Source organism: Podarcis raffonei, chromosome 3 (assembly GCF_027172205.1).
Source record: "Podarcis raffonei isolate rPodRaf1 chromosome 3, rPodRaf1.pri, whole genome shotgun sequence".
NCBI classification, from domain to species: Eukaryota; Metazoa; Chordata; class Lepidosauria; order Squamata; family Lacertidae; genus Podarcis; species Podarcis raffonei.
This window is the reverse complement of record NC_070604.1, coordinates 65,477,611-65,491,380: the sequence shown is the minus strand read 5'-3', so window position 1 is coordinate 65,491,380 and position 13,770 is coordinate 65,477,611. Positions and strand designations below refer to the sequence as shown.

General features: G+C 41.1%; 1 protein-coding gene across 1 annotated transcript; it reads right to left on the bottom strand.

Moving 5' to 3' along the window:
- Positions 1-56: 56 nt before the first annotated feature.
- Positions 57-12,106, bottom strand: LTV1 (LTV1 ribosome biogenesis factor). The gene is made up of 11 exons (XM_053382083.1): positions 11,941-12,106; positions 10,484-10,615; positions 9,453-9,644; positions 7,415-7,502; positions 5,959-6,103; positions 4,663-4,897; positions 4,109-4,236; positions 2,853-2,989; positions 2,572-2,624; positions 1,443-1,643; positions 57-373 (listed from the first exon to the last, which is right to left on the bottom strand). Exons 1-11 carry the CDS (start codon positions 11,941-11,943, stop codon positions 260-262), a joined length of 1,428 nt encoding a protein of 475 aa, XP_053238058.1. The 5' UTR covers positions 11,944-12,106; the 3' UTR covers positions 57-259.
- Positions 12,107-13,770: the final 1,664 nt, after the last annotated feature.

Below are 13,770 nucleotides of genomic sequence, written 5' to 3'. Positions count from 1 at the left end.
GAGATTTTACTATAGAGGAGTTTGCCCATCTTAACAAATGCCTGCCAACACTTCCATAGGAGAAAATATTACAGCAGTTTTATTTCAATGGTACCCAAAAATGATTTTGGATGTAACCAGATGCCGGTAAGTGACTATCTGAATTCAAAAAGTCATTATCTTAAACTTTGCTGTTGTCAGGCTGAAGACAGAAGTTCCAAAAGCTATCAGCAAAGAGTATGGTAGCTGAGTGTCCTTAACAAGAAGCAATTGTTTTTCATTATGACAGCTTGAGCCCTTGAATATTCTGTTTCAGGTTGAGCAGCTCTTTCTCTTGCCTTGTCTTCTCTTGCTTGAAGGCCAATCTGTTTGCTTTCTTCTCCATTCTGCGTTCCTACACAGATAAACCATTTATTTACATTTCAACAAAGAAGTTCCCAAAGCAGTTTCCTTAATAAAATAGTATGCAGCCTCTGCAGCCCCTCACATGCTCTCCAGTCATCTGTGGAAGACCCTCCAACCCTCCCAAACAGTTTTTGAGGAATGTGCAGGGAGAAGGAGGAACGTGAAGCCCCTTCCAGAGCAGAAATCCATTCTGTTTCTGCACAGGCAGCATTGGATACAACCCAAATGCACCCTCCGCAAGCTTTGGAGGGCACCACATTGGCTATTCCATGCTACAAATGCTGCAGAAACGCATCTCATAAGAAAAGCTAGTTTATTTCTATTGCTATCACTAGTAACATGTAGAGAGTTCAGAATGAAGTGACCGATTTACCAATCCTTTCAACTATATACATGCCAGTTTTTGGGTTCTTTCTGGGCTGCACTTTTAAATTTATTGTACTGGTCACAAAGAATGCAAAGATTCTTGCAAGCAGCCAGCTGCTACGAGCAAAGATCTGTAAAAAATTAGCATAAATCCAATACTGGTATTAGCAATTGAAATGGAACGAAGGAACTTCTGCCCCCTCCTAAACCCATACAGAGAAACACCATTAGAACAAAGCAGCATCTTTTCCCAATCAGATGAAGATTAACAATTGATAAGGATCTAATATAGAGGACAATAGTGTCACCTTCTGATTAAGTTACATTTACCTACTCCCTTCTGAGTAGGTGATCACCTTCTGATCAGGACCAGTGTCACTGTGGTGCTCAGTGTACATTGCGCTCTGCACCCTTTATTTCACAACAACAATTTAGCATATTGTAAAAGGACAGAAGTCAAAAGACATATACAATGCAGAAATATGCCTGCATATGCCTAACATGGTATCAGTCTGCTTGGTGCTTATCTATGGAAAACAACCTGGAAACAGTGAAGTTATCTGGGTTCATGTTCAAAAGTTAGGATGTAAATGGCTCTGGTTCAAGTTAAAAATGACCAACTGCTTTAGTGAAAGTGACAATCAGACAAATGCACATTTCAGTATTTACTGAAAAACGTGAAAGAAGCCTACCTTTCGTTCCTCTTTGATAGCTTGTTTTCTAGCTTTCCGATCTTCTTTACTCTCATTTTTGCATCGTGGTTGCGTGGCTACTCTTGGCAGGTCACTGTCGTTAATCATTTCCATGCGTTCAGCCTGCTTAGCTGTAAGTCCTCTTCCGGGCAAAACACCCAGAGGGATTCCTGTCTTACTTGACACTTCAATTGGTTTGGGCTGAAAAGTAAATACATACAAACTAATAAGTGTTTTTTCTTCCCCCACCCCTTGCTATACTTTTTCATGTCATGTATAAGCCAACAATAACATTGTGGCTTTCTTCCCCAATCAGCCCAGTCCAAAGTTCATTGCAGCAGAACCTATAGGCCCTAAGTGTCAAAACAATGTTCAGTCAAAGCAGAATTTATAACCTCACTGGGGGGGGGGATGTCTGTTTGGCTATGATTAAATAATAATAAAAATGTATTCTTGTTCTGTTGCAATATTTATTAAATGGCTTCCGAGCCAGCTCAGCCCAGCGGTTCCATTGACCAACGCATTGCTTGGATCCCCCAATTGCTTCCAGTGGTTTGAGACCTGCGGGCGCTGCCTGGCTTTAAAAAAAAATAAATGGCTTCCTTATACTTGTTGAAAATCTTTGGCAGATTACATAGAAATTACTTGAAACTGTGCATGTATGTTTAGTATTTAAAGCAGAGAATAGTGATAATTTTTTAGCTTCCGATATCCAGGTAAAACAAGTTACTAAGAACTTGTTTTCTGTGTCAGCAATAAATGCAAAAATATTTAATACCGCTGAAGGAAGAGAGAAAAGACACCAACCAGTCTATGCTGGATCACTTTTGAGTAATGACAAACAGGTCTGAAGAACAGTTACAATTCTCCCAAAACATGTAAGCTTATGACCACACATGCTACTGGGATAGGGAACCAAAGAACTACACAACTAGTTATGTGCACCCAGAGACAATCATCTTCCATGCCACATGGCTTTTAATTTCAAAAGCCATTTTCAAGATGGTAAGGCTTGCTATTTTATTTTTCCTTTAAAGCAAAAAATCCCACTAGGCATGCTGAAATTCTTGGATGTGCCTATTATTGGTCAAAATTCTTAAAATTATATAAAACAGAAACTTCAATTTACCTTTTGTGGAACCTCAATAAGTTTTGGATGATTGTATAAGTTTGAATAGGTACCTTAAAGAGAAAAAAAGAGACACAAGTTTAAGTAATCAATCAGTTATTGCCCCAGTTATGATTTTAAAACTTTTGTTACAGACCAAACAATTGATTAATAATTTCATATTCACTGGCCTTTTTTGTTAATAGGTACTGTGTATGCTAGTTTGACACACAAAAGCAGCAGTATAATCCCTGCATTTTTTAGCTGTTGGGGGGGGGGAACATGTAGCTCTAGACACTAACTCAGAATGGATTCGCAATCCCACTTTTCTTTGGGTTCTTCAACAACCAAAGCTGCAATTTCTTCTATCTCATCTTCATCCTCACTGGGGAGCAGCTTTGAATCTTCTTTGATTTTGAGACCTTCAAGTTTGACACAGCTTTTGGGGAAAAATAAAAGATTCATGAAGGCATATTTAAAACATTTTAAATTTAAATTTAAAACTGCCTTTAGCTGCTCTTCCATTGATCAGCATCCCTTAGAGCAGCGGTGGCTAATTTATGCTCTCCAGACTTTGTTGGACACCAGAATTCATCAGCTAGCCTGGTCAATGGCCAGGAATAATGCAAGTTACAATCCGGCAACAACTGGTATGGCAGAAATTAGTAGACATACTGTACATTATGTATTTGAAAGGTGTAATTTGGCAAAGTAGTTCCCCTGAATTGTGCATCACGATAAAATACAGACTTGCACACTATCAGCAGGCATTCCAACTGCATAAAAGCTAAATATTTTTCTCTCAGTACAGCCTACGTTGTTCGCTGCATACCCAGTTGTATATAATTAAAGGTATTTATTTATTTATTTTTCATAAAATGTATATACTGATTGTTAAACCCCGCTGAAGTATATTCCCTCCTCCTTTTCCTTCAATCAGATACTTGACAGGACATCACAATTGCCTCTTCCGTACCCAACACACACTTTATAATTGCTGCTAGAGGCAGAGAATGTTGATTATCCTGAGTCAATATGAAGTAAATATCAATACATGCGTCAAGCCAAACATTTTGCCATCAAAAGCTATATATTTAAAGGACTTTGGCTTTCTTCTTCTAACATAGCAATTGATCATCGGTAACAGCAGTCAAGCATGAATATAAACAAGAGATCCAACTGAGCTCTTCCCCCATGAACCAGATAAACCACAACCAAATTAAACAATTAGAGAAATATAGTGGTTTTCATGAAAATGCCTTTAAATAAAAATTACTCAGCTTCCAATGTAGTCTCTGGAAATTAATCAGTAAACAGAATACAGAAACACTAAACCAGCAAAGGCTTCTTTAGTGCTCATGCAACTGTTCTTTTCGTGCTACACAATGGCCTTTTTGATTAGTCTTTTAAAATAATTTCTTTTTTTTAAAAAATGGCCTTTTAATGTTTTGATTGTAGCTTGCGTCCAACATTTGTAAATCACCCTGATGTCGAAGGGTTCTATAGAAATTCTTTTAATTCACACCGAGAAATCAGACAGCTGGGACATTCTACGTACTTCTTTGCCTTCTCTCTGTAGTAGTCATTCAAGACTTCCTGTAACCGCGTACTGTCGCTGTGAATGAAACCTTCCAATTCGGCATTATCCAGTGCTCCAATTTCATCATCGTCAAACTGCTCAAAGAACTAAACATAAAACACACAACACTCAATCTGAACGTATCTGGAACTAATTATATAACTACAGTAACAAATCTGAACCGCACAGGGAGAGGAATTCGAGTTTTGAGAACAATTGTTTTCATTCTCCTTATTTCCTTCTCCTTTATGTAAAAACTAATACAAATTTATTTGCTACCCTGCTGATTGACAATAACATATCTGCGGTTCAGAATAAATGTTACTCAATATTGAACAAAAATATGTAAGGTACATATTACAGAGTATGATTGTTTAGCAGTTATCTGTCTTTCTGTCATTGGAAAAATATGATAAAGTAGCCATTTACAAAGGACTTTGATCTGCCTGTATCAGAATCAGAGTTTGAGTGGGGGAATAGTTGCCAACAACCCTTTAAGCTTCACCAGAATCATTACAGTTAGGTTACCTCACCTTCTCAAATCTTTCATCCAAAAGGCTCAACTGTTCATTCCTTCTCATTACTGAAGAAGTCATGGAGTATTCTGTGAAACGGCTCTTGGTCTCTTCTTGCATGAAAAGAAATTCTTTCATTTCTCCTTTAATCTCACTGTCATCTGACAAAGGACCATCCGAATCCACATCACTCTGGGTGCCTTCTCCATCCTCTTCCTCCATGTCCTCCCATTCATCTTCATCTGTAGACTCCCTAGGAAGAGCATCCAAAAAGAAACAGAAACCCAGCTATCTCATTTTTTAGAAAAAGAAGTACTAAATAATTTCTATCTTGCTCTTTAGCCAAAATGGCTCCCAGGATGGCATTTGAAAAAGAGGTAGAAAGTGTGCCTTCAGGCTTACAACAAAAAGCCAAAGCATAGAAGGAAAGGAGATGGGAAAGGAGGTTGAAAAGCAAACTCTTACAGTTTTTATAACAACCACATGTAAACATAGCTTGATGGAATGGCTGCTGTAAGGCAACAGCTGAGGGGAAGGGGGCTGAAGCCACTTGGTTTCTCTGCAGCTGCAACTGCAGCTGATTATTATTGTCTAGAAGGCTGTCAGGGGCCGGCAGCAAACATACATGACTGCCTCACCACTATGGAAAGTAAACACAGGTGGGTCAGAGGTGATGATGGGCAGAACTCGTGGGTGCCTATGATGCTTCTGCCAGCATAGAACAAGGCAGAAAGGTGGGAAAAGAGGCAGCTGCAGCAGCATTGATTCTAGGAGGCACCCTATTTCCCTTTGCCTCAGTGTCACAGGCAATGATGGACTGGCACTGTGAGAAACAGTAAGGAGAGGACAGGATAGCTGGCCCACTTTAGAGAGAAGAAGCTACAGAGATTTGAGAAACAATGTAAATGGCTGGGGGAGGATGAAGCTGAACTCTGAATGTATTGTTTGTTTTGCCAGAAGCCCTAAGAATGAGAAGAGTCTTAAGCCTTCCTTGGTAAAGAAATAAAGCGCTCAATAGGCCTACCCTAAATTGAACGTGGTACACTTGAGCTTCTGATGGATCTCTATCAGGGCTGCTGCTCTTCCTCCTCACCTCATTTCTTTTCGGACTTCTTGTCTAACCAGGTCATAGGTCATTACTTTTCTTATTTTACAGTTAAATAGCTGATGAGGTGCTGATTTTCAGACACTGAAAAGTGTCTATATGAAAAGGAGCATGAAGATAGTTCCTTAGCAACGTTTTGCCCAGCGGCAAAACACAAAACGAAGAACAGAAAGGCAACGAAGGACAGTAATACTTTCCCATTCCATTACCGACAAGCTTCCTTTTCCTGCTCTGTGCTTCCTTGATTATTAGCCCTTAAAATGAAGTCATCATCAAGAAGATTATCAGGATTGTCGAAATCAAAGTCATCGTCAAGTGCCGCAACAATGTCAGGATCAAAATCCAGTCTAGGCCCTAATGATAGATAAAATAACACCTTATAAACGAGGTATGACAAGCCATTTCTCAGAAAGTGTCAGAGCCAAACAGCCAGTTTGCTGTAAACACTAGACTTTAGCCAAGCATAGAAAACCATTCATTGTGGCTGTTCCCTTTATAGAATTCCCTTCTATGGCAGACTCAAATCTGAGTACCTTTTAGAAGGGTTGCAAGACGCCCCCACCTGAATGGGAAGGCTTTTGGGGCCCAGAGCTAATTTAGAAAAGGGTGAGGAAAAATTAGATTAATTAATTTTTACTGTGTTCTATGAGGAGTTGTGTTATAGCATCTGCTTTTGTTTCCAAATTACTATTTTTTTTTTAATTCAATAAGTGATTTTGCTATATTTAAACAGGCTGCTGCCAAATTCTTTTAAAAATACAAAGAAAGCTGATGAAATGGTTATTAGTACACAACTTAAAAAAACAAACAGACAAACCCAAAACTAGCCTGCATTTCAGGGTAAGTAATTTATGGTACAACTCTATTCTCATACAGTTTACAAGAGTTTTTCCCATGCTGTCTGTGGACAAATGCCGGCTCCCTCGGCCTGAAGCAAGGTGAGCGCCGCACCCAATAGTCACCTTTGACTTTTTACCTATTCCCCACCACACGTGAATAGAAGAATGAGTATGATAGCCAACCTGAGGTGGAAACAACACACATATAAAAAATGTTCTGACAGTGCTTTTTTTAAAGTGTTTTTTAAATAAAAAAATACATTGAATTTTCCACAAGGCTCACCATTGCCATCTAGTGTCACATTGCATATTGCACTTAAACCACACTTAAAATGTTTTATTTGCAGCTGTATAGCTGAGTCCTAAGTCAGACTTTGAGTTCATGCACTAAAATCAATGGACAAGTCCAATGATCTCAATGGGTCTATTCTGAGTATTTACAAAACTGAAATAAAAGTTGTGTCCTTTTCCTTGTTTACAGAAGACTTACTTCCAGCATGGTAGAATGATGTATATTGCAAAAACATTTATCTGTTCTGCATAATTGATGCTAATTTGATTTTGAATGAAGAATAAAGAGATCTAGGCAATCCCAAAGCACGTAGAAAATAGTTTCACCTCCTATTTTCTATTAGATTACATAGTGATGCTGCTGCTGCTGCTCATATAGAAATTCTGCAACAAAAGTATTCTGTAATAATAGATGCTATGACAAAGAGACAGCTTAAGCCTATACTTTGATAGTCACTTTCTAGAGAGTAGCCTCCATTTAACATAGTATATCTTCTTAGTAAACATGAACCAGACTGCAGTGTAAATTTAGTACCTGAAATGGGAGCGGCTTTGTTTAACAATCCCACATCCTCTTCAAATTCTGATGCAAACACTGATGAGGGCAAGTTAATGGTGGGGGCCTAAAAAGCAAAAAGAACAAAACAGAGGTCATTCCCCCCCCTAAAAAATTACTCAAGACACAAAAACCACTGAATATTATTACTGTTTTTAAAAAATATTTGCCTGTTCTGAAATTGGAGACACAGCACATGTATGTTCATCCCCCCCCCACAGTGGACTAGGATCTGTAAGAATTTCTTCTACAGAGGCTTCTCTGGAGTGCAAGTTGACAAGCAAGGCTGCTGGAATCCTAAATCCTGCTTATAAGTAACTTCTGGAAAATGTCCCCCCCTTTTTTTTGTAGATGCACAAACTATGATGTTATGGCAGTATGTTCCATCACCACTAGCCAACTTATTAATTGATACGTGTTTGGTAAAAATCTTCCCTCCACACCTCTAATCCTTCCAAATGGCTGCCAAAGAGACATACAGCACTCCCCCCCCCCATCTCATAGGTTGAAAAGGGCTTCTATAAATCTGCTTGATAGAAACTGAATTTAAAAATTACAAAACTTTATCATTTGTGTTATTAGCTACTATTATTAGACTTATTCACACCAATAGTAGTTAAAAAGCCATGTTAGTCCATTGTAACAAAATTCACAGAATCAATCAGTGAAAGAGGCAGTTGCATTTTTGTTCATTGATACAGTACATTGCTTTTGAGCGTAGTTCTTTGTGGCAAGGCTGATTACAAAACAAACTGATGATAATGCTTAGTAACATTTATATTCTGGGAGAAACGTGTGGCTGAGGTTATAATGTAACCTAAAAGACCAGAAGCCTGGCTCTGTGACTTTGTGATGGTCACAAAACACTTACAGCTGCCTTAGTAACAGTTGCTAAGGAGGGAGGTTTCAAGATGACTGTCTGAAAATGACTAGTGGGAGAAGCTCCCTTTGTTTATAGATGGACCAGGTGTAGAATAAAATGCAATTTGCTTCCATCAAGGGGTCCACAAATTCAACTGCCCGTTAGAATTTGTTCATGTAGAATCACTGACTAGTCCCTGAAAGAAGACAGACAGGTAAGGCTTCCCTGACAGGGGCAAGGACACAAGTGGTCAGAAGGCTCTGGCTGGAGGGAGAACAAAAGGCCAATCTGTCAGCTGGCTGCCAACTAGACGAGAGCAGAGCTTGGAAAGTAATGCTGGCAGTCTGTGAGAAAACTGCTGGGAAATGAACTGGCAGCTGGGGAGAGCACAAAGGCATGCTCTGAGGTAGTAGTGAAGCTTCAAGTAGGCACCAAAATCCAGAACCAGAGGGTTTCAAGATGAGCTCTTGACCAGAGGGTGAATTTCAGCAAACATCTGAACTATTCTAGAAGTCAATAGGAAGAAGTCTGCTGCTCAGCATCAGTTCCTCCTTATGGCTGTCTGGTGTGAAGGTCAAGCAAATTAGGTCCCAGGGAAAAACTACTGGGGGCTTATCTGGCTGGAAAAACCCTCTTAGATGTTAGGAACTGTAGCAGCAGATACCCTGGTTAACTGCAAACTGTACACTTAAGAAATTGCATCCTACCACCTGAAATGCAACACTTTTTTTCTTTTTTATGTAAATAACTCACTTAACAATAAAATCAAGTTTGTTCATCTGTCTCTAGTTGTGTTGTCAATCCCATGTCTATGTCACAGGAAGCAGGCTCCTGGGTTTCTTCAAGACATAGAGGATTTATTTTGGTGGCAGTGGTTAAAGGTTTTATAGTGAATGCAACATTCGTTAAGGCCTGCCTGAGAACTTTATTAGGTATTAAGGTAGGAAGTTTCATAGGCTGAAGCCTCAAAGATTTCAAAAACAACAACATAGGTGTGATAAATGGCCGCAATGTTTCATCACAACATTTATTAGAAGTTTTCAGAATACTTTATTTAATAATTTCAATCCTGCGTTTTTTTAAAAAAAATTAAAAAACGATGTCTTTGCTGAATATCCTTATGAGAGTACCATGACAAGTACATTGTGTACTTACTGGAATTTGCTGAATTTCCTCGTGTACCTCTCCTTCTGTGGTCACAACAATCCTGCCTTGTTGACTGGGTATGCTTGATGGAACGAGCTCAGAAGGTCCAGAAGCTTCTTTGAGATGTTGCAGGTAGTCATAATCATCATCAAAGAATACTCCATATTTCCTCTGTTCCTCTCTTCTTTTTTCATCAACCCCCTAAAGGTTTTTTTTTGAGGGAGAGGTCCCAAATTTATTTATTTGTGTAATAATTCCAGTTATGAATCACTTCCTATGAAACATTTCAAAGCAGTTTAACAATAAAAGCATCTGCCCAGTATTTTTGCTGAACATAGATTAAAGGTAAAGGGACCCCTGACCATTAGGTCCAGTCATGGCCGACTCTGGGGTTGTGACGCTCATCTCGCTTTATTGGTCGAGGGAGCCGGCGTACAGCTTCCAGGTCATGTGGCCAGCATGACTAAGCCGCTTCTGGCGAACCAGAGCAGCACACGGAAACGCCATTTACCTTCCCGCTGGAGCGGTACCTATTTATCTACTTGCACTTTTGACATGCTTTCGAACTGCTAGGTTGGCAGAAGCAGGGACCGAGCAACGGGAGCTCACCCCGTCGTGGGGATTTGAACCACCAACTTCTGATCGGCAAGTCCTAGGCTCTGTGGTTTAACCCACAGCGCCACCCGCATCCCTGAACATAGATTACGAGGAAGCAAATATTTCAGGGAGAAAGCAGGCACTTTGGAAACAGTAACTTTCTAAACACTTTTTATGAAGTGTGTGAACACAGATTTTAGCATTCCCTCACCTCCAAGTAGCCCAATTAGATTTTTCTTTGAACTATACTTCCTTGAAAACTACAAAGTGTAGTATGTATGCCACATGGTTTCAAAATGCAAAAATTGTAATGCAAATAAGTGCTAGGGAATTATTACACATTATTACAAACCCAAAACTTCAAGGCTGAAATAATTTCTGGCTCAATCCTTTGAAAAGTAAAAGCTCAGCCACTTTCCTACAACACTGTATTTTATAACCACCTTCTGTGCAGGTAACAGAACTCTCTGGGGTGCAGTGTCATCTGCTGCCAAGGGGTCCCTCTGACTTCTGTGTACTAAATGAAAGGTTACGGCATTTTTCTTTTCTATGAAGGGTTTCTTCCGCCTGTGAGGCTGCAAAACAAAGTAAAGATACTTAAGAATGATCCATAATTGACAACTTTTCTGCCTAACTATACGGACTGCATTTGACTGAAACTTCCAATAACTTTTACAAGTATCTGAAATTGAAAAGCAAAGCAAATTAGTCAAAAGTTGTTTGGATTATAGGCTTACCCACTGATCTGGTGCCTGCAGACACACATGCACTTGGCACCCGCATGATATCATTTCTTTGCTGGCTTGAAATAAGCATTCTGCTGTAGTCAAGACATTAGGCTGTGGTGGGTGCTTGGCTGCATGGAGTATGTGTATGGTACCCAGGAAAGTTTTGCTGGTTTTCAAAACTGACAATCCCTAGGTTAACAAGCACACACTTGCAGCAGCCAACATTTATGCACTTGTTTTATGTCTCTGACATGGGCTTACAGATCTCAGCTTCTTGTAGGAGAGATCCTGAGTGTTCCAAATACCTTTTGCCTGGTGGGTAAGAAAGCCAGAGCAGGCCCAACCATGAGGCAGGGTGAGGTGGCTGCCTCAGGTGGCAACCCCCAAGGGGCAGCATACCCGTTCCACCAACCAGCTTTGTTGCTGGTCTCTCCGCTGGGTCAACAAGAGGGGAGGCAAGGTGTTCTGCCATCCAGCACTGCCACCAGGCAGGGTTGAGATATCCCCGCCTTTTGGTGTGGCAGGAGAAGCCGGTGCAAAACTTCTCTGCTGGGTAGGAGCAGGGGATCTGGAATCTCACCCTGCTGCTTGGCGGGTGAGACTCCGCAAGGGCTCCTCAAGGAGAAACAGAGCTCTTACACTCCATCGCAAGGGTGGCAGTGGCGCATTTCGCCTCAGGTGCCAAAACGCCTTGGGATACCCATGAGGAAAGAAAAACAAATGTTTCTCCGTTTGTTGTGCAAACAAATATCAAGATTACAAAAGTGATATTTGAGAGACCTTGGCTGCGTACACGGCATGCATTTAAAGCACATCTCCCCAGGAATTTTGTGAAGTGTGGTTTTGCTGGGAATTGTAGCGTGTTGAGGGTCAGCTACAGCTCCCAGAGATGAGGAGAAATGCACTTCAAACGTATGGCGCGTATGCAGCCCGTGCCATCTGCCTCCATTTCTGCCCCACTGTTATGCCTACTCAATCCCCCCACAACTGCTAAGAAAAGGCCACTGTGGCCTTAGGTCTCCAGCCCCGTCCCGGCAGGGAAGAGGCCGGAGGAACAACAGCAGAACTTCTCCCGAGGCTGCCAGCGCGACCCCGCGAGGAGGAGCGTCATGCTCAGAGCGCGCACGCAGGCTCCTCCTCCTCAAGCCGCCTTCACCTGCCCAGCCACCTACCATGGTGCGAGGACACGGACGTCGCCGTCGTCACCCACCGAACGTTCCAAGACCCCCCAGCACGCGACTTTTTAAAAACCAGCACAGCAACTGCCCGTGCTCACTCCGCTTCACGTGCTTCCGGCTCCGGCGTCGCTCTGGTTTCCCTTCTCTATGGCGTCCGTTCGTCCGCCATCGTTAGAACATACCAATTCATACTAGGCTGCTCGGAAAGAGGGGAGCAGTGGGAGAACACACTCTATTTCTACTTCATTTGAATAGCACTGATGTAGAAATACTTATCGTTAAGAGAAAAAGTTGCCGTGTCTGCTATTGTACGAAGTTACACGGAGTAAAAAAACCAAAAACCACCCCCGGCAAAAGAGTTCAATGGTGTTGACCCTATCTGCCAGGCGGAAGTGCTGGTGGGAAACGGAGCGGCACTGGAGCTCTGGTACAAATTGAAATGCCCCGCTCTTGGCCGTGAGTCTCTATGGTCTCAAAGTGATGTCACTCTATCCCACGGCATCTCAGTGGTGAAACCTCAGCTTATTGGGAGATCTGTGTGCCTGAAGTAATAGGGGCAAATGAATGTATACTGTGGTTGTATGTACAGTATACGGAAAGCACCAATGTGTACTGCAATGGCGTGTGACTTCATTTTTGCGGCATCATCTTTCGTGTGCTACAATGCTACAATCTATTATATCTTAGGGGCGATTCGAACCTTTCTTTCACCAGAGAGAACTCAGGGACAGGGTGACACATTTTAGCCCCCCACCCCCACCATTGCAGAAATTAGGATATATTTATTTCTGCCTTTCCTCCTTGTTTGCTTAAATTAAAGTGATAGCTCAGGAACTGTCTTTTTTTGCTTTTATTGCTGTGTCAGGAGCTTTATTTATTGATGTATGTATGTATGTATGTATGTATGTAAATTCTGTAAATAAATGCTTTATGCACAATCATGTCAAGGCAATGTATAATAAAAACAGGAACACGGACACACATACACACAAATCCATCGATACATTTTTTAAAAAACAACCCTAAAACAATGCAAAATAGACACTCCTGGCAAAGACCCATTTACCCAGCTGGGAAAGCCTGTGTGAACAAAAATCTTACCTGTTGTTTCTTGACAGGAATGCTATTCCACAGAACAGGGGCAGCCACACTGAAAGCAGTGCTCCAGATTACTGTGGGGCAGGCTTCTGAGATCTTTGGAACTTGCAGAAGAAACTCCTTCAGAATACAGTGATCTATTATTCTACTGGGCATTTAAGGGGTAGGGTCTGTCAAATAACCTGATTCTGAGCTGTATAGAGCCTTAATTGTTAGTACCAACACATTGAACTTGGCCTAGTAGCAAATTGGCAATAAGAGCCTATCCCCCAAGCAAGGTGATTTGTGGTAGTTTTCCCCAAGCAACCTGTCATGATCTGAAAGTTGATGAGCGGAACAAAGTACTGTAATTAAGGCGCTCACATTGTTTCTCAAACTTGAGCCTCCAGCTGATGTTGGACTGAAACTCCCATCATCCCTAGCTCACTTCATAAGAAACAATTGGGGCAGAAGCTGCCAAGGGGAAGGTTCTAATTAAAGGTGCAGATGACCTCTGTTAAGTGGAACTTCTCAGTAAACATAAAAGATCTTGGGTAAGGGAACAGGCATTGCTAGGTTATGTAGCTGAATATTAAGTCCTTAATTAAACCACTGTTTTAATTCCACTTCTAGCCAATGGCAGAAAAAAACATTTCCTCAGCCGTGCAGTAGCAAGGATTTTTTTGGGGGGCAGAATCAACATGATTGGTCAGTTAGTTATTTTTATTGTTTAACTTGATTGGGAGG

Excerpts from the sequence above, each read along its gene's own strand:
- LTV1 (XM_053382083.1), bottom strand. Across the intron at positions 4,237-4,662 it reads TGGATGAAAGATTTGAGAAG|TTCTTTGAGCAGTTTGACGA; the intron begins GTGAGGTAACCT and ends TTTTATGTTTAG. Across the intron at positions 374-1,442 it reads CTATCAAAGAGGAACGAAAG|GAACGCAGAATGGAGAAGAA; the intron begins GTAGGCTTCTTT and ends TTATCTGTGTAG.